The sequence below is a fragment of the Ricinus communis genome, chromosome 10 (genome assembly GCF_019578655.1).
Source record: "Ricinus communis isolate WT05 ecotype wild-type chromosome 10, ASM1957865v1, whole genome shotgun sequence".
Lineage (NCBI taxonomy): Eukaryota > Viridiplantae > Streptophyta > Magnoliopsida > Malpighiales > Euphorbiaceae > Ricinus > Ricinus communis.
This window is the reverse complement of record NC_063265.1, coordinates 12023827-12043589: the sequence shown is the minus strand read 5'-3', so window position 1 is coordinate 12043589 and position 19763 is coordinate 12023827. Positions and strand designations below refer to the sequence as shown.

At 30.4% G+C, this 19763-nt stretch overlaps 1 protein-coding gene across 1 annotated transcript; it reads left to right on the top strand.

Moving 5' to 3' along the window:
- The first annotated feature begins 15817 nt into the window (after positions 1-15817).
- Positions 15818-17557, top strand: LOC8285526 (transcription factor bHLH94). Its single transcript, XM_002512296.4, has 3 exons — positions 15818-16546; positions 16767-17189; positions 17297-17557. Exons 1-3 carry the CDS (start codon positions 15968-15970, stop codon positions 17393-17395), a joined length of 1101 nt encoding a protein of 366 aa, XP_002512342.2. The 5' UTR covers positions 15818-15967; the 3' UTR covers positions 17396-17557.
- The last annotated feature ends 2206 nt before the right edge of the window (positions 17558-19763 follow it).

Below are 19763 nucleotides of genomic sequence, written 5' to 3'. Positions count from 1 at the left end.
GCCTCTGTAAAGTGAACAATAAAAATTAATGTGTGTAATGACTAAATAAAATTAATTAAACATGATTTTTAGAAAAATAAAATAAAAAATATTAATTTAGCTATTAACCCTCTTTATTAATAAAATTGCATTGCACAATAGTTAACCATTAATCTCGTTAGTAGTTAACCCTCAAATAAAGCAAAGAAAATTAATTGTTAACCTTCTTCATCTTCCAACTGAAATTTACCCTTAGCTTCTAAATATACAAAAATTTAAATTGATTAAGATTTTAAAATTTTACCTTGTTGATAGATGGATACACCAATTATATATAATTATTTAATAAATTAGAAAGATTAGCTTGTAATTTAAAGTTAATATAAATTTGGTGGTATATCCAAAATATTTCGTTACTCGGGGAAAATAAGAAAAAAGAAAATCGATTGAGATTAGGAATAAACTTTTATGAAAAATTGAGGATCTTAAAGGTAATTTTAAGAGGGCAATTAACAGAGAGTTGAGAACTTGCAAAAACTTGTGGAGGCAAATAGTAGACTTAAAGTTCAATTTATAAAAATATAAGGATTCAAAGAGTAATTTTAAACTAAATAAAAACCAGAACTGAATATATTATGCATTAAATACAATATGAGAATTTTACGTGCAAGTCTGTATTAATCCATATGTAGGAAATGAAATCAAAAGTGTTCAAATAGAATCTTCTATTATGGCCTTCTTCTTTTATAAGAAGATAAGAACATTTGAACTTAAATCACTGATTAGGAATTAGCCCAAAAAGGATCCAAGTTCTCAAAGTAGGGTTAGTACTCAGCCTATGGTCACTAACCAAAACAAAATTCTTATTAAAGGCACATATGTAACAAAATACAGCTCAGCCCTGCTCATGTAACCCTAATGTTAATGTTACTCTAGCTGAAGATTGGACAGCTCTGTTTGTTCAAAGATTGAGAGGAATTAGCAGATAGTTAGAGATACTGAGAAAGGGAAAGAAAAAGAGAAGACTATGGGACCTAACACGTATATAGTTGTTTGAGGAATGCTATTTAGACCACAAATGGAATAATCGAGTGTCAGTCTCGTAATGTAGATAGTCGAGAGCTTGTATCTCGATCTGTCGTCATTTCTCTGGAAGAATTCAACTCTAGCAGACATCTGATGGCGCTCCATTGACAGTGTTCATGGCCAGAAGTACATATTAGATAGAAAATTCTAGCAGTAGAAGACCACATCCTGCCTATATTCTTTATGAGGAAGAGCTTTCAAGTAAATAAGTAATTAGATGATCAATATTCCGAACAGCAGTAGCCAAAACTGGGACAGGCCCAGAGTATGCACAGATGGGCTTCATGAGCTAATGCAACTGTTCTATTTGAAATGGACAGACACCCACTATTTCTATGTCCAATATTGGGCCATTATAACAAAAAATTAGAGAGAGAGAGCAAGAGCAACTTTCATTGGATAATTTACTTAATAGTCCTCTAATGAAAATTAAATTGTTATTAAACTTCTTTTTTGAGTATGGTACGTATCATGAAAGTTAAATTATTTTAGAAGACTAATAAATTGGAATTAATGACAATTACCCTCTTCAGAGTAGATCTTGTGGGGGAGGTTATTGATCTCTGTTGCATGTTAATTGGGTCATATCTAGTGACATTGCCAAGGTTGGCATAATTTTATCTCGACAGACAACTCCACTAATTGGTGGGTCATTTTACAACTCAACTAACATGTCATTTTGTACTCTAAGAAAGAAAATACTCAAAAGATATTTTCAATCTTTTAGAGCCATTTTTAGACTCCAAGGGTTCTATAATAATGATGGGTAGGCAACTAATTACCCATCTTGCAAAAACTCTACCAGGGTCCCATTCCCATATACTTCTAGAGCCAAGAGCCTATTATATATCAGAAAAAGGTGAAACCTCGACCCAACTCTTAACGCACCAAATGTTATAGTTGTCCAGCCAAAAAGGGCTCAGTGGGTCAGCTAAAGGTGTGGGTAAGAATTATGGGTCTATGTGGACTATGGACCACTTGTGCCATGGCCCATACTATACTCTACCTTGTCATTTTTTCTTTTTCAAATTTCCCCTTGTTGGAAACAAGCAACTCAGTCTCTTTGCAAATTCTTAATGATTTGTGTCCTAACTTCTAAATGCTCGCTGTAATGTTGTTAAGATAATATTAAGGTTTGTGACAATATATAGCAGTTATCCCATTTTGGTTCTAGCTATACACTGAGTACAACTGCCCATGGACCACTTCAATAATCAGCAGGTTATCATCTCAAAATAGGATTTAGATTGTATTTTGTTTAAATCTTATCAATCGCCAAAATGGTCAATGAAAATTGTAGTAATTTATGTGCATAATAAAGAACCCATTTCAAAATAATTAGAGTCTGCTTGTAGAATAAGAACCTCAATGCATATGCATTACTATTATTATTCTTGTTGTTGTCTATTATTTTTTATTAACAAAACACTAATTATATATTAATCACAGCAAAACCCACGTGATATGAGTCTCCATAAGTGGAAAAGCATATAAATAGCAACTTAATTAGAGGCCCTAATGATCTTCATCTATAAAACTTCTTGTCATTATTATTATTATTATTATATGAAATGGACTCACTGTATATAAAGTCTCTACAAATTATAATGACCACACAAAAATTCTCAAACAATCAGAAGCTTTTCAGATTTAAATCCTTTAATTAGTACTGCTTTAATAATATATATAATAAAAAAAAAGTAATTTTCCCAGCAATGTCAACTTCAAAATTGGGGTCCATAATTTTTAACAGGCTGGATGAAAAGTATGGACACATGGGTCACAACAAAATTTATAGCAAACATATATATATAATTTGCCCTCTCTAGCTCATTCTCTCTCTAGGCTTAATGTGATATTTGGAAGTTTGTTTAGGTTCAAAGCAAACATCATTACTAATTAGCATCATAATCATGATGAATGATTATTAGTAATTGGTGAAACTTATTCTTGGCCCCTCTACTTCCATTCACCTTTTTTTACTCTAAGAAGCACTTCACTTTCTCACCTCTTGTTGTTAAGGTTTGTTTTGAAGTGCTAAACTAATTACTTCATTCTTAAATTTGAGAATAAAGTTTTAAGAAATAATGTTGAATTAGAAAGAAACAAAAGGAAATCTTGATTTTAAGAACTACTAAAACCATACTAATAATATATATATATATTTAGAATATATATGACAGAAAAAGATTATTAAATAAAAATCTAACCCGTTCCGAACCGAAACCGCAACGAATTAGATTGAAATTAATAATATTTTAAAACTTAATTCGGAATTCACTAACAATATTTATTTACCAAAAAAAGGAGGGGATATATTAGCAATTCGGTTAAATGGGTTTTTATTTCTTAAGAACCTGAATTAGTTAATCAAGTTGTGAAGTGAAGATTCAGTAACCCTAAAAGTAATAATTCATCAATCCTAAGAAGAGGGTCCATAAATATGTTGGGATTCGAGTCATTTAAAATTTTGTTTGAAGAAGGTGAAACCACACTTTTGCATATCTTATAACTAAAACTGCATCTAATAAGGACCACATCTTAATCAATAATTACAGCTCAAAAACATCGAAACCCTATAACAATTTTTTTTTTATTAGACCTGAACAAGAAGTATAAAAAAAAAAACACAAATTGTTAAAAACTTTCACTATTGAGTTTTATTTTGGAAAAACAATAAATAAATAGAGAAATTTGTCTAATTACAGATAATGAATGTTCTTTGGCAATTTGAAATTAATGATTAAATTAGCTAATTAATCTACCTATGTGTTTATATACCTCAAGCACTGAATTTACTACATTATAACCAAAATAAAGTTTTAATTAAAATTGTATTGTCGTTTCTGTAGATTTTAATTTATAAAAAAGATTGTATGTCATGAATTAGAATTTAATAGCATATAAATTTGAATTTAATGTGCTTATTCACTTATTATTATTTTTTAATTAAATATTATATATAGTTAATTTATCTTAATCATTACATTGCATCTTCATTATATATCTATATTATACCAAGGAGAGTAAAAAAGATTTATATTGCTCACTCAAGTAACTTTTGACTCTCTTTCTAAATTTATTGTCTGGACGATCGCTTTTTTTATATAATTTTTAAAAATATTTTTTGATACAATTTAAAGTCATTTTAGCAATATATAAAATTATATTATTTTATTTATGAATAATATGACATATAATCACACTATCACTAGAATCAGTAAAAAATATAATTTAATTAGTATTACAATCTAATGAGTAGGATTAGATTCGAATCTCATTAATCTCTTTTATTAATATTTTTTTTTATATTCAAATATTATATTGGAGCTAAATCGATGGACTTGATTGAAAATAATTTTAATTTGTTTCTAAATTTAATTTTTACATACCTTATCGTTTTGATATTCAAATATTATATCAGAGCTAAATCGATAGACTTGATTGAAAAAAAAAACCTAATTTGTTTTTAAATTAAATGTTTACAAACCTTATTTTTTTGGTTATGTGTGAATTAATTAGATTAATAATGATAAAACAAACAGACATCATGGATGATGCTTAACGAGACCATGGATGATGATGCTCCATGCATGTCGACATCCATCGCCTTCACAAAAACAAAACAGACCGAATTTATATATATCTTTGGGTTTCAAAAATATCGGAAACCGCTGAATAAGAGGAAGTGGTTTTTGGGTTGCGCCCGTTGTTTAAACAAACAGAAAATAATAATAATAATTCATACATGTAATTTCATGCGATGCCCTGGAAGAGAGGGAATTAGTAGATCCAGTCACACTCCCATGAATGGGCCACGTGTACGGCTGAGGAAGGAATGTGCTGTTCCAAATGCATGATGACAAAATTCTTTATGTCATATCACAAAAAAAAAAAGAAAATTTATCTAGTAAACGTTAATCTGTTAGTGGGACCACCTCACTTCACTTTATAAAAACAGGAAACAAAAATGGAAAAAGAATTAGAGAAGAAAGAAGGTTGTTTTTTGCATGCATGATGTATAGCTGCATGCAATTTTTAAAAGGGTAAACATCATATATATATACTTATGCTAAATCCATTCTTCAATGGAGATGGATTAGTGGATTGTGGTAGCCACGAGTATGTTTAATTATGTCTTAATCATTCATTCTTCCATTCCAGTTCATATCTTAATTAATTAAGATGATGCAAACCCGAAGCAGCCAAAGGGTTTTCTTCAGAATGTATTTTAGTATTTCTAATTTTATGTATGTGTTAGGAATTAATAGTTGATAGTGGAATAGACTCTTAAGTGTTTAATTAATCGAGCAATAATGATTTTCTAATCAGCCTGTTTGATATTTAGAAGGACATGATATTGAACATTTAGATTTTATAAATCTTTCATGGGACAAACAATCATTATATTTATGAGCTGGGTAGGAGTGGTGAAACAGGTGCTTCCCTGTTCGAGGATTCATAATTTGACTCCAAATCCTCTTTTTTTTTTTGAAAATCTGAAAAAGAAGAAGAATAAGAAGAAAAAGAAAACTGTCAAACCAAACTTTCTAAAACAACAAATCTTTCGAGCATACGAATCCATGCAGGTTCAGAAAGACTTTGATCTGGTCAGGTGTTAATTAATTGTTCTAATAGTAATGACAATGGCACATTGCTGGCAACTGGCTAAGGTTATTAGTATATAATAGTAGTAAGAGTTTATGCTTTGGTCCTAATTCCAGGAGTTTAGGATGTGGGTCAACAGTTAATGGTATTAGCTTTTCCCACTGTATAGAATAATTAGATAAAGAGACGAATGCATGCTTACTATACTGGACCACCTTCATTGTTTGTATCTTACAAAAATTTAGTTTGCTATTGAAATTTTATTAATATTCTTTTCACTCTTACATTAATAATTTAATGGTCGGAGAATTTAATAAGTCGTGATTGCTCGATCTTTCTCCTACGTAGAATATTTTAATATAAATTTTATTAAAAAGTTTGAAAAAATAAAAAAGAGAAATGAATTAGAAAAAAATAATAATAACCCATATGAACATCATTACACAACTTTCATATATACATTAATATATAAATAAAACAAAAGACTAAGATTATTTTTCAGTGAAACCTCAACGATCACAATCACAAGTAATAATGGAAATAATCAATAGTGGAAGTTAAGAAAGGTAGATAAAAGTTATATATATCCAAAATTATTTTATTCTGCAGATCCATGTTGTCCTTTTGACATGTATGTGGGAGAAAATCTTACAAACTCTACCAACCAAACAGTACTATTTGGTGGTTACATTTCCATAGTGCAAGGTAACAAATGTAGACTACAGAGAGAGAGAGAGAGAGAGAGAGAGAGCTTAAGAATTTTGGACACACTGGGCAATCCAAAGACAATAATTATGCCTTAGAAAAGAGGGTATCTCCACCCCAGAGATACCCAAACCTTGAGAAAAATATGATTGGATATGTGGAGCTTTTTGGAGTTAATTATTAAGCAAAGGTATATAGGGTAGGTAATGAAAAGGGATTATGAACTTTGTAGGCAATATAGATAGATTTTATTCAGCTTTTAGACGACAATGATTTTGCCCTTGTTTGTTAAATTAAAAAGAATAGAATTCTTGAAAACAAAATGTGTGCCTTTTGCAATTAAATGTAAATATATATACATATATATCTCAATATAAATGTAGAAAGAGAGAGAAAGAGACGTATTAGGGTTTGGTTCAATTAATGGAACTATCTTTCAAACCAGCATCGTTCTTGAATTGCTTTGCCATAGTCCAAAACCAGCTACTCAAAACCATGAAGTTTTTTTTTTTTTTTTTTCATAAAGAGAGAGAGAGGGTTTGATGGGAACATATGTGTATAGATTATGAGACCCCACAGGCCATAGATGGGTTTCACATGATGAATTAAAGGATCAAAAGCAATGAAGTCTTTCTCATTCTCTCCAATCTTCCAAATCCTTTTGTTTTTTCAGTTTTCGTCACATGAAATGAGTACGAATTAGAGAAAAGAGAAAACCCTTTTCTCACACTCTCTCTATCCATACAATATAAAGCTTGGATTGGATCATAATCATTATAGTTGGTAGCACAGTCTTCATATGCATATGTTCCTAGGTTCATGAGTCTTAAACGAATGTCAAAGGATAAGACACCTTCCCTACTTCTAGTTTTCAGGAATTAATAAAAATCTACCAGTATGATTAATACCTGGATTTTGCTTCCTCACTAACCCCCCTGCTTAAATCACTTTCTAGGGTGAACTTCGATAATTAAATAAATAATTTTAGATGAACTAGTTTGGGTGTCAGACAATCGAAAGTCCGAACATAAAACCTTGATTAAATTAGAAAAAAATTGGTGTCTATTGTACAAAGAGGAAACGAAGTTGCATTTTTTGGTTTCTCGCTTTGCTTTGCGACTCAAAGTAATCGTGGTGTGCTATAAGGTGTTAAATCTTATAGTAAGACTTACTTATTGCAGATATAAATATCACTAAAATAATTTAATTGGACATAGAGATATAATAATATATTGTTGAAGTTTTAAACATAAATAATTAAATGCTAAGTATATGGGATCTAATTTTAAGCTCATCTCAGGAGATAGAGTAGTCCAAATTTGCCTGCAATTGATCCCAACATCACTCATTTTTATTTGAAAGGAATTCTGAGACAAGGCTGTGAACTTTTCATGTTGTAGCATGCAGCCTTATCTTGACCAATGGCATTTTCATACTTTTGGAAATTTAACTTCTCTAAACAGTAGAAATAGACATTGCATGGAAGAAACCTTTCATATACAAAATTGTCCACTTCACTACAGTTGCATGAACACATCAATCCATGAATTAATGCACCGGGAGAGGCGGATTCAGTCTACCACATCATCTATAAATCAAATTAATTATAGAGTGATGTATTATATTCTTAATTAAATGTTGTATTTATATCAATTAATTTTTAATTGTAAATGGTTAATATAAATAAATCTACTATTGGAAAAACAGGGCTTTGATTGGTCAGAAATTAAAAAAAAAAAAAACCTTATTTGCTATTTTTGGTTGTAGATAGTTTAGGATAAATGAGAACCTTTTCTTGATATTAAATATTGGCACAAAAATATGATAAACAAAAAGTGTCATATAAGTGATTATTATAAAGAGCACAAATATTTCTTTAGTTTTTACTCTAAACTTTTGTCTGAGAAAAGGGGGAAAATGAGAAGGTGAGGATGACAGAGAGCCCATTGTAAGAAAAGTATTGCAATTGTGAAGATATATGGAAAATGTTTATTTGAAATGTCTCATAAAAATGCTGTTTTATTCATTTCAAGTGATGTTTACTAATTATATCACTTTTAATATAATTTTTACGAGTTTATTTTATTTATTATTTATTTTAATTGCAGCATACATCAGAAATGTATGTAAAATAAATCCATTTACATAGTTGAAAAGATTAGTATAATTATAATACACCAATGGCACCAGAACTCAATTCTTACTAAAACGCTGCCGTTTTGTTCCTATTTTACTATAACGTACCCATGTGAGATTCACGTGGCTAATTTGTCCACATCAGATAATTCTTTTTCCAACAAGGCATGTCATTTCACCGCCACGTAATTTAAGATTTTTTTATTAGATTTTAAAATAAATTTAACTTATGATGATATTTATAAATATGAGAATGAATATGAAAAGAATAGATAAATTATACTATTAAAAGAAATTTAACTATTTTAAAAATACATTAACTCATATTATAATATCTTTTAAAACCAATCATATAATAATCTTTGAAACTAAAATTTTAAAATTTTTTTAAAAAAAATTATGAAATAATTAAAAATTAAATTTATTTTTTTTAAAATATGTCAAATTGGTCTGACTGTGCATACATCATTCTCGATGCCGTATTTCATACCCGACAAAAATCTAGAAATAATTTAGCTTCAAATAGAGGGCAAATTCCAGTCTTGAGAGGAAATTTCGAGATCCAATTTCAATTTATGAAATGCAATGTCTTCATTAAGATTAATGATTGCAATGGTTAATGTGACCGGAAGCAAAAGGAAGGGGACCTTATAAATCATCTTCTTTCTTTTTCTCATTAAAATCAATTAGAGAGAGAGAGAGAGAGAGAGAGAGAGAGGTTTATTGGTAAGCCATGGTACGTTTTTCAAACATTATGCTGCTTAATCAATCTTTTCACACAAAGCAAAAATATTAAGTCACTGCTATTAGTGCTTCCTACAAAATATGTACATCTACCAGTCATATTCAGAAAAGAAAATGAGCTTCTTTTTTTTTTTTTTTCTTTTTAAAAGAGAAAAAAGAAAGAAACAACAAAATGCTTTCCAGAATATTAAAGCCATAGCCAGGCTACCCATGTAACCCTAAAATTCTGGAACAAGTTTTCTCCCTCTGTCTAACACTTTCGTTACTTTCAAAACATATCGGATCGGTGTACCCTACCACCTTTGCAGGAACATGTAATAATAATTGATTATGGTGGCTTAGTATAGTCATTATAAGAACAATAATTAAGCATGTATATACATAGACTCTATATATAAAAATTTAACATATGTTCCTCATTTTGATTAGTCTTAACATAATATACTGCCTGGAGAGAAAAGTGAGCTACCTATATATAATATGATTTTAGGAAGGGGCAACAAATTTAAGCCTAAAATTAGACCGAGGGAGAAGGGTTTTTAGGGTTTCTTCTCACACTCCATTACATTCACCAATTAAACAAGAAAATCTAAATCCTTTGAGATTTGTTTGTTTTCTTTCACACTTTGGACTGATGCTGACAAAATTGCTGGTAAACCTCTGCTACTTAGATTTTGAATTTGCTCTGGTAGCCACCCCATATATTCATCGGTTGTTATATTGGCCCCCATCTCCTTAATTGCCTTCACCGACTCCCTCAACAATGTGGCATCTGTATCCATTGCATTTCAACTTTCAATCCTTTCCCAAATCCTGCTTTTGAGGTTATTTAATTAGCTCCTTTAACACTGCCATTTACTATGAACCCTATTTGGTTGACTTTGATACCGTTGACCTGCTTTGCTGAATGAATTATTTATTTATTTATTTATTTTTTTGCATTACCTATGAAACCGCGTATCTATATAATAGTTGTAAATAATTTTTCAATATTTCTCATTCTTTATTATTCAAATGTAATACAGCGGAAAATAGTCCAATAATATCCTTATCAAGAAATCATACAATTTTGGATTAATCGTAGGGTTGATCGTCTCCATTATCCCGCTTACTCTCTCAACTATATCTCACGCTTTAAAACTTATTCATTGACGTGTGGTTTTAAAAAAACCACGTCATATAATAATTACAGTGTCGTTCTCTACCACCATCACTTCTTAAATTCATATAATTATAAAATTCCATATTAATGTAAATTATTTTCCCACACGTCCTTTTATGTAGGGGTATTGGTCTATGTTAACCCTATTTTTAGTTATTTTCTTTCAATTCCATCTCACGCTTTAAAATTTATTTGTTTGGCGTACGTGTGGTTTAAGAAAAATCACATCATTTATCAATTATACTATTTTTGTCTTTTTATTTTTTTAATAATAATTTTTAGAGACTTAAACTCTATGCTAAAAAAGAGTGAATGAACCTGGATGCTTTGGTATGCCTCTAGTAATCTCTTTACCGTTTCATGGAAATAAAAATATGAGAAAAATCTAAGTTAATATTTGCCTATGGAGTTAGTTTTAAGTAGAATCAGTCTAACATGTCATTCGCAAACAAAACCGATTATACAGTGACATGTAGTATTATCTATTATAGTTGTTGTATTTGTATTAGTTTGATTCAACTATAGATGATTAATAGTATTAAATAAACCAACCAATGTAAATATAATACTTAACAAATATTATTACATATTAATATTTGTCTACAAATAATATAATAGACCGAGTTTGCATCCTCATAGCATCATTTCGTGTGCATATCCAGCATGGCAAGTCCTATGCCATGTCGGCCTAGTATATCAGTAGTGGCCCACAATAAGGGAGGCTTGAATAATTTTTCTTAAAAAAAAATTATAGTAGAACAAATTGATGAGATTTAAAGTATAAAATATAATTTAAAAAACCAACATAGTCCGAAAAAATAAAAATTATAGGATCTTAATTTTAATTTTTTCAATTGTCTCTGCGAAGAATCGAAAGAACAGATTTATTAAGTATGATTTGTCAACAACATTCTTAACAACTCTGAGCAGTACCTGAAAATTAGTTTGCATCAGTGATTGAACATGAGAATTGGATCTTGTAGTTTTGTTTTAATATAAAAATGTAGGATGAACATGAATAATGGCATAAAATAATTACCGGCCTAGTCTCACATATGTATATAGATAAAAGTACATAGGATTTACCTACTCGGTCGATATCTGTTATGATCCTAGATTATGTCTTTATCTAGTGTCTCATTATTCACTTCACTTACTCCTCTATCCATACCAATACTAAAGCTTCAATTTTGGTTCTTAAATACAACCTGCAATCTGTATTATCACCCTTCTCAATCCCCTTACCTGAAATTCCAATCCTTTGCTAATATAATTTCAGTGTAGCTCATTAATTGCTCTAAGCACATCTATTTGTATAACTTACTGTCTTTATCGATTATTTATCTTATAATTTGTTAAGTCCCATACCAAAAAAAAAATAAAAAAAAGGGGGTCTACATAAGCAGATATCACTTCATTATTGTAATAGAAAATTGAATGGAACAATGCACTTTTCATATGATACGATGTTTTTAATTTCTTTTTCTAATAAATTTGAGTGAAGAACTACATAATATATGAATGGAAAGGTGTCATAAAAAGAAAATAAAAATGAAAAAAGGACCGCATGATTGGGAAGCAGATTGAGTATGGTATGAAATGGGGACTTTGGCTGCAGCCGGCGACAGCCACTTTACCTAGCAACCATACTTTCCTTTCTTTGTCTTCACTTATTTATTTTTGGCACTTCCCAGCAATAGCAGCGTTAACACTGTCAAATTATTTATAAATTTAATTCATTTTATATGTTTTGATTAAGAATTCATATCAATGTTCAAGTCTTATAATACCTACAGTCTTTTTTCTTCTCATTATTTTAGTATTCTGAAGTAAATTAAAATAATTGAGTACTTATTTTAAGTTGTTGCACTAGAGTGAATGGTGTTAATTATAAACTATAATATTATCTTTTTTATAATCCTATCTCGATTTGTTTCAACTCTTATATGCTTGATGCGGTATATAATATTTTTAAAAAATAATTAAATAGTAATTTTACTCTATTTATTTTTAGTATTTAAAATTAGTTTAACTAATTTAGAGTATATTGGTCAAAAAATTTTATGTGTAACAAAATATTACTTCAAAAATTTTAATTCAGCTGTCGAAACTTTAATTATATTAAAAGAAACTCTCATGACCTCATTTATGCACTTACATATTATAGTATTAAATTTAGATAATTAGAGAAATGGAAGAATAAGTGGAGAAGGTTATGCATTACATACATATGTGATTGGCTAATAGATAAAGGATTAAGCATTTACATGTTAATGATTGATTAATTACTTTAATAATAAATAATTAAACAAATTTCGAAGACAAAGCTGGCCGTAGGCCTCTGATTAAAGCTTGGAGACAAAACAAAAATTGAAAAGGAAAAGGAGAGGGGTCAATCGGATTGAGTTTATCTTCATTGTTATTATTTAAATCTTTTTCATGTACACCTGATTGTCGTTGATTCGTATCTCTTAAATTAATAATAAACTTGATAGATCAACCTAGAGACAGTTGGGTCTAATCTAATCTTTCTGTAATAGTTTCGTAGATTGTATGGTGACGATCAGCTCTCTCTTTATATATATTATTATTTTCTGTTTTTTTATTTTTTTTATTTTTTTTTAAGGCAGATATCTTCATTCTAGTTTGCACGACTACGTTCAAAGTACTTTTTTTTTTTTTTAATGGCAATTTTAAGAAGGAAAAGCCCACATCGACTAGTGCCCTTACTGACAAAATTTTAGATATATTCAATCCATTTATCGGGTTGGCTGTAAATAATAAAATATATGATATTATTTATTAATTATTGTAGTGGATTAATCAGTTTTGAATTCTAGGTAGTTAATAGTAATAAATAAATTAGTTTAAACTATCTTGTTTTAACTATTTAGAGTTAAAATTGTATTTTTTTCGTTAGATTTTTTTTGAAATTATATATGAATTATAGTAAATTGACTGACTTAAAAATAAATAATTTTTTTCTCTAAACTATCTTGAGCTATAGTCTACTCTAGCCCCAAGCTAGATCCGCCCTTATTGAATGTTTAATATAAGTTTTTTATTTTATTTATTATCCGTAAGAAAAATGGATGATCTAATTATTACTTATAAGTTCAATATTGTTTTTAAAATAATACTCTATAAAATTTGACAATGGATTAAAAAATAATCAGCTATTAATAATCTTCTAATTGATTTAAACTACTAAATTCTTGCAAAATTAATAACTAAGTTAGCAAAGAGATGTTAAGAATAGATTACAGAACTGAATTATGAAAGTATTGTATACTTGCTTGGCTAGTGATGTTGCCTTGATACGCCTTAATATCACCTTATTCCTACTTGGAATAGGACATTTTATGTAAGAAAATTTCTGATTCTACTTGAAATGGTCTCTGAGCAATATCATAAGGTTAAAATATTTCTGTATTCTAATAAGCCTTCCCTATTTGAGTTCTATTAAGATTAGTCTTGAATTCAAACATATAATTCTAGTGAGACATAAGTTTGAGAGATTCTTACTTAGATTTGATGTATACATCATAACTAATATATGTATATATGAGTACTTCATATTTTGACATTGAATGATTGATACATACTTGATTATATAAAACTAATAAATATATTTCAATTATCTACCAGTTTGCTATATAGGCAGAGACGTATGTCAAATATAAACATAAGTTTTTTTCTAAATTTAATCGGATTTGAGTTATTCGGTGCTAATCTATTCAACTTACTAGGATGGAATATCAGAATTTAATGTTTAATATTACAATTACTATCAATGGTTCATCATAATCTGTTATTATCAGAAAAGGCAGTAAACATGGTTGAAAGGGGCCATAATCATCGAGCCACATCCCAAGCGGTGCATCATTGAAGATGATAGAAACGAAACCTGAGGGCAGAATCCGGTGCAAACTTAAGAGAGGGAGGGAGGAGAAGCAGGAAAATTAATTAGATGCGAATAGAAAAGTATATAAAAATAGATGCATGGGATTGTTTGTTTGTATTATTGTGTATTTGAGTGTCACATGGATTCCCAAATGTACCTCTCTGACAAAACTAAAGCCATACAACTTTTTACAAACTCCTCTCTCTCTCTCTCTCTCTCTCTCTGCTTTTCCTATGCTCACTGTAAGAATCTCTGCTTTGGCAGACCTTTTTCTTTTCTGCCTTTTCTTTAATTTTAATGTTTCTTTTTCTTCTTTTCTCTAATCTTTAGTCACAAATCTCAATAGGGTCGTACACATTCCGACCGTATTATTACCAAATGACGAACTCTTCTGTTTTTGTCTTCTTTTTTCTCATTTTCTTCAACCCTTTCGTGCATTTCACTTCCCTTTCGATTCCTGTTTTCTTGGCTCTTCTTTTCTGTTTCCTTTCACCTTCTTCTTCTGAGAGTCTAAATTGTTCGTCCCCCTCCAATTTTTCACGGTTTCATCTCTAGCAAGAATTTCGAAGAGAATTTGACAAATTAATCAGAAAATCCAAATTAATGAATAATATTAAAACCGATTTAATATTTATAAACTCACATATTATTACTAAGGGTGCAATCATACAGAGCTAATGCTTCGTATTCTGTCACAACTTCAAAGTTGAACCGACTTGGACGAAAATAGTGACGACTCTTAGAAAAGCTTTTATGCTCAATATCTTCAGAGATTTAATATGGTAAATTAAACAATAATATAATACAATGAACAAGCAGTTACATGAAAGTATGAGACTCTTAGTTAGAAATTCTCAAATTAAAAATCACATCAAACTTTTCTAGAAGTTTCAAGAGTTAATTTACATTGATTATGGAGCTAGTAATTAAATTAAATTTATAATTTACATTAAGTATGAGGGTGGCAGGTCACTGTAGAAGCAGCCCCTTGGAAATTCAATGTACCAGCTCCAATCCGTCATGGCAAGTTCAATGGGAATGAAAGCAAATATAAATGTTTACATCTCTATCATAGGAAACATGAATGATGTTCATATCAATTTTTGTCTCAATTGAGTTGTTTTTCTTGATTTTTTTAAACATCGTTTTCAATCAATTAAAGGGCATTTCTTTTTTCTTCCTTTTGGTATTAAATATTTTGGTTGATAGGAAATGACAGGTGTATATTTGGTGCAACAAGTATTACGAAATACCACTGCAACTGAGCTGTAACATAAAATCTATATTAATCTAAACAAGAAATTTTAAAAAATAAAAATAAAAGAACATTTATCAAGTAACTAATTTAAGAGCTTATTATGGTATTGGAAAGAAATATTCATATTTCTGCCAATCATTAAATATATATAATTTTGAATAAAAATAAAAATACTATTTCACGTGCAATATTACCTGTAGATTTGTTTCAGTAATAAGGTCTTTAAAAAGCTCAGTTTCTCCATCCATTCAACACCCGAAAAGCAAACCTCTCTCTCTCTCTCTCTCTCTCCTTTTGGGTTCTTTCTGTAACACAATTTGTTATGTGTTTTATTTAAGAACCAAGAAAATTTGTAGCTGAAAAATTAAAAGAAAGAAAAAGAAGGATGGCACTTGAAGCTGTGATCTATCAACAAGACTTGTTTGGTCATCCCAGCAGAGAACTGTACAACTTGCTTGGAGGAAATTGGAGCTATGATCACTATAGTCTGCTGGAAAGAGAAGAAGACAAAGCTGTCTACTCTTTTGATAATTTTCTCGAGAAACAAACAGAAAACTCTCTTCATGGCGACTGGGGTAATAACTCTTCTTCGTCACCTTCTATGTTCCCTCACCACTTCAATGAAATGCTCCACATAAACCCTTCTCCAGATGCAGCTAACGTTGCTACTGGACTAACTAATTCTACGACTACTACCACCACCACCACCACTACTACTGCTACTACTATTACTTCTCCGGCTGCTAGTGAGTTATTGCCTGATCATCAGCATCAGTTGCTGGACTCACCATCTATTATGCCAGCTGCTCGTGCCAAGAGACGTCGATCCAGGAGTAGAAAGAACAAAGAAGAGATAGAGAACCAAAGAATGACTCACATTGCTGTGGAACGCAACCGAAGAAAGCAAATGAATGAGTATCTTTCCGTTCTTCGATCTTTAATGCCCGAGTCCTACGTTCAAAGGGTAATTATTTTTACATCTCTCTCTTGATAATAATAAACCTGTCAGCATCCGGACCGAAACAGTCTGAACCCGGCAATGTCCATTATTGACCCGGAAACTGTTCGCTCCGGATTCTGACAGTTCGTTCGTGTCTCTAACTCATCGCTATAATTAAGTTGAGTTGTTTAATCTCGATTTCTACATGAGAATTTTATGTGAACACGATGATAAATTTTACCAGGGTGACCAAGCGTCAATTATCGGAGGTGCCATTAATTTTGTGAAGGAGCTGGAGCAGCGTTTGCAATTACTTGGTGGTCATAAGGAAATAAAAGGAAAATCTGATCATGGGGAGCATCATGCATCTAATAATCCACTGCCATTCTCCGAATTCTTTACATTCCCACAATACTCGACCACTTCGACACGCTCTGATAACTCAGTAGCAGCTGCGAATGAGACAATGAGCAGTGCGACCCAGTCTACCATAGCCGATATAGAAGTGACAATGGTAGAAAGTCATGCAAACTTGAAAATAAGATCAAAAAGACGGCCCAAGCAGCTCTTGAAAGTTGTCTCTGGTTTGCATACGTTGCGGCTTACTATCCTTCACTTGAATGTCACAACAACTGAGCAAATCGTCCTATACTGTCTTAGTGTCAAGGTCAGTTAATTAATTACATGAAGTTTTAAGTAAGTATAAGTAAAGTTTGTAAAACCCAATTAAGAGCACAAAGTTAAAATGATTTTCATGGTGAAATTGAAATGCAGGTAGAAGATGACTGTAAGCTAAGTTCGGTTGATGAGATTGCAACAGCAGTGTATCAGATGCTAGGTAGGATCCAACAAGACTACTCTGTGATGAATTGAGAAAAAGAAGAAAGAAAAAAGTTCAATTTTTAATTTTTGTAATTGGATTATCTTTTTGATCTTCTCTCTTATTGCCTTCATGTATTACCTTATGTGGGCAATTCTTGAATTTTTAGGCTGGACTGTCAGAAAAAAAAAACAAAAAAAACTCATTTCAACTAATTAATCTCTCTCTCTGTCTCTCCATTTTATCTTAGTGTAGCTTTTAATTTTGATCTAATTTGAATGTTATTTTTTCTATTTTTCTTTTACCTTTTGCCCTTTTTGGATCCTTAAGAGCATCTTGTGAATGAGCCATACATAAATGGTTGGTCAATTCAAACCTTATTTGATACTGTCTTGCCAATAATAATATTAATTTTAATTTATTATTATTATTATTATATAATTAAGCATGTTCCTTAAAATGGGCCAGGGATCAAAGTTTTTATGCCAAGTTGAACCTTTCAAATCTGTCAATCATCCGGATCATATGTTCCCTCTCTATCCGGTTTATTAATTTAATATGTCATGTTCAAGGATTTTGTGTCTTCATTTTGCATTGTTATATATATATATATATATATATATATATTTATTTATTTATTTATAAGCCTCTATTTATTGCTTAGCTTATTACATTCATTAAATAATTCATATGCGATCTTGGGCCACTAAAACCCAACTTTGTGGAGGAATTTTTATTTTTAGAGCTACACTCGCCCTATCTGAAATTTTTAAGAAATCGCAATTGACTCAATTCAACTCGATGACTGAGTTTTATTTTAAAAATATTTGATTAATAAATATAATCTAATACGAAAATAATAAGAACTTGGACGAGGCTTGCGAGCTAAAGTTCATACTTACTTCGACAAACTATTTAAAATTTGATTAGAACCGATTTAAGCAATTTAATCAATTTTACGAGTTGGGTCGGCTCATTTACTCCTTGACTGACCAGGGTTAGCATGAAATGGTGATGAAATCTAATTACTGGTCTCATTCTCTTTTATGAATTTCTCAATCTATCAAAATGAGAACGTAAAAGTTATGTGCAAAGTCAGAAGCATACACACTGTGAAAATCAAGATTTTGATATCAGAAGAGAAGAAAAGAAGAAACTTTAACAGAAAGCTCTATATCAAAAGCTTAATGAATGCGGAGTACAAAAGAAGGCTGCCATGAACAGGCTTTAGAAGAGCTAAGTTAAACTTTCTCTGCTGCATCACTGAATTCTTTTTAACAGTCGAAAGATATGGATCCAAATTATAATCCACAAGACTACATGAAAGCCGACCAAGAAAATGGGACATAGCTAGCTCACGAGTAACTTTCGTTTGATAAAAAAAGAATTATCTGTTTTTTTTTTTTTTTAAAAAAAAAGAAATCATTAGTGAATGGTTCATCTTCTTTTGCATGTGGCATCAAATCAAAATCATTTGTGCATTGAAGATAATTATAGCCCCATGAAATCGTACAATGTTTATGGGTGGAATCCCTAGGCAAACTCCCAAACCAAAGAAAAAAAAAAAAAAAAGTTGATGGTGCTGGTGGGGATCGAATGTCTGTAATAACCAAATGCAGTCTCAGAGAAGAGAATAAAGTTCATGATTGAGAATTGTTACAAGGGACAATTTACAATTATATATGGTAATCTTTGAGATTAAGTTGGTAAATCTTTTTTCAATTTGGTTCATTTTGGATCATAATTAGCTACTCTAGCCTATACCTTTTACCCCTCAACTTTCTTCTTTCCTGCAAAAGTTTTTTCCTTACATTGTCCATGACAGTTAGTCATGGAAAGTGTATTTTGTTTAAAGATTTACATTTGTTTCTTTGAATTATTATTATTATTTTTGTTTGGGCTGCAAATTATCCTTGCAATATCAAGGACCAATTTCAACATCAAGACAAGATACATTCACATGGTGATACTGTATACATACATATATATATATATATATATATATATATATAACTGATATTATAGCAATATTCCCAAAGAAATAAGAATTATTACTTGCCCTGTTTTTGCAAACATGAACATTTTTGTACAGAGAAAACAACTAAAAAGGGTCTCTTATGGCAAGCAACAAAAATTCTAATAATCTAATAAAAGATAAATATTTGCTGTAACTGAGTGAATATAAAATGAACCAGGGAGGATGTTTCTTACTGTGTAACTTTATATGTGGGTCCATACCTCATCGCTACCCTACATATGCCATCCATGGTAAAAGATAACATCACCTCTTCTCCATTATATATGCTTCACAGGTTCAATTTTTGGTTAGTCTTTTTTTTTTTTCTTCTTCTTCCTTCTGATGAGCTGAATAGTCATTGTATAAAATTTCATTTTCTTTTTCAAACAGAACCCATTTTCTTT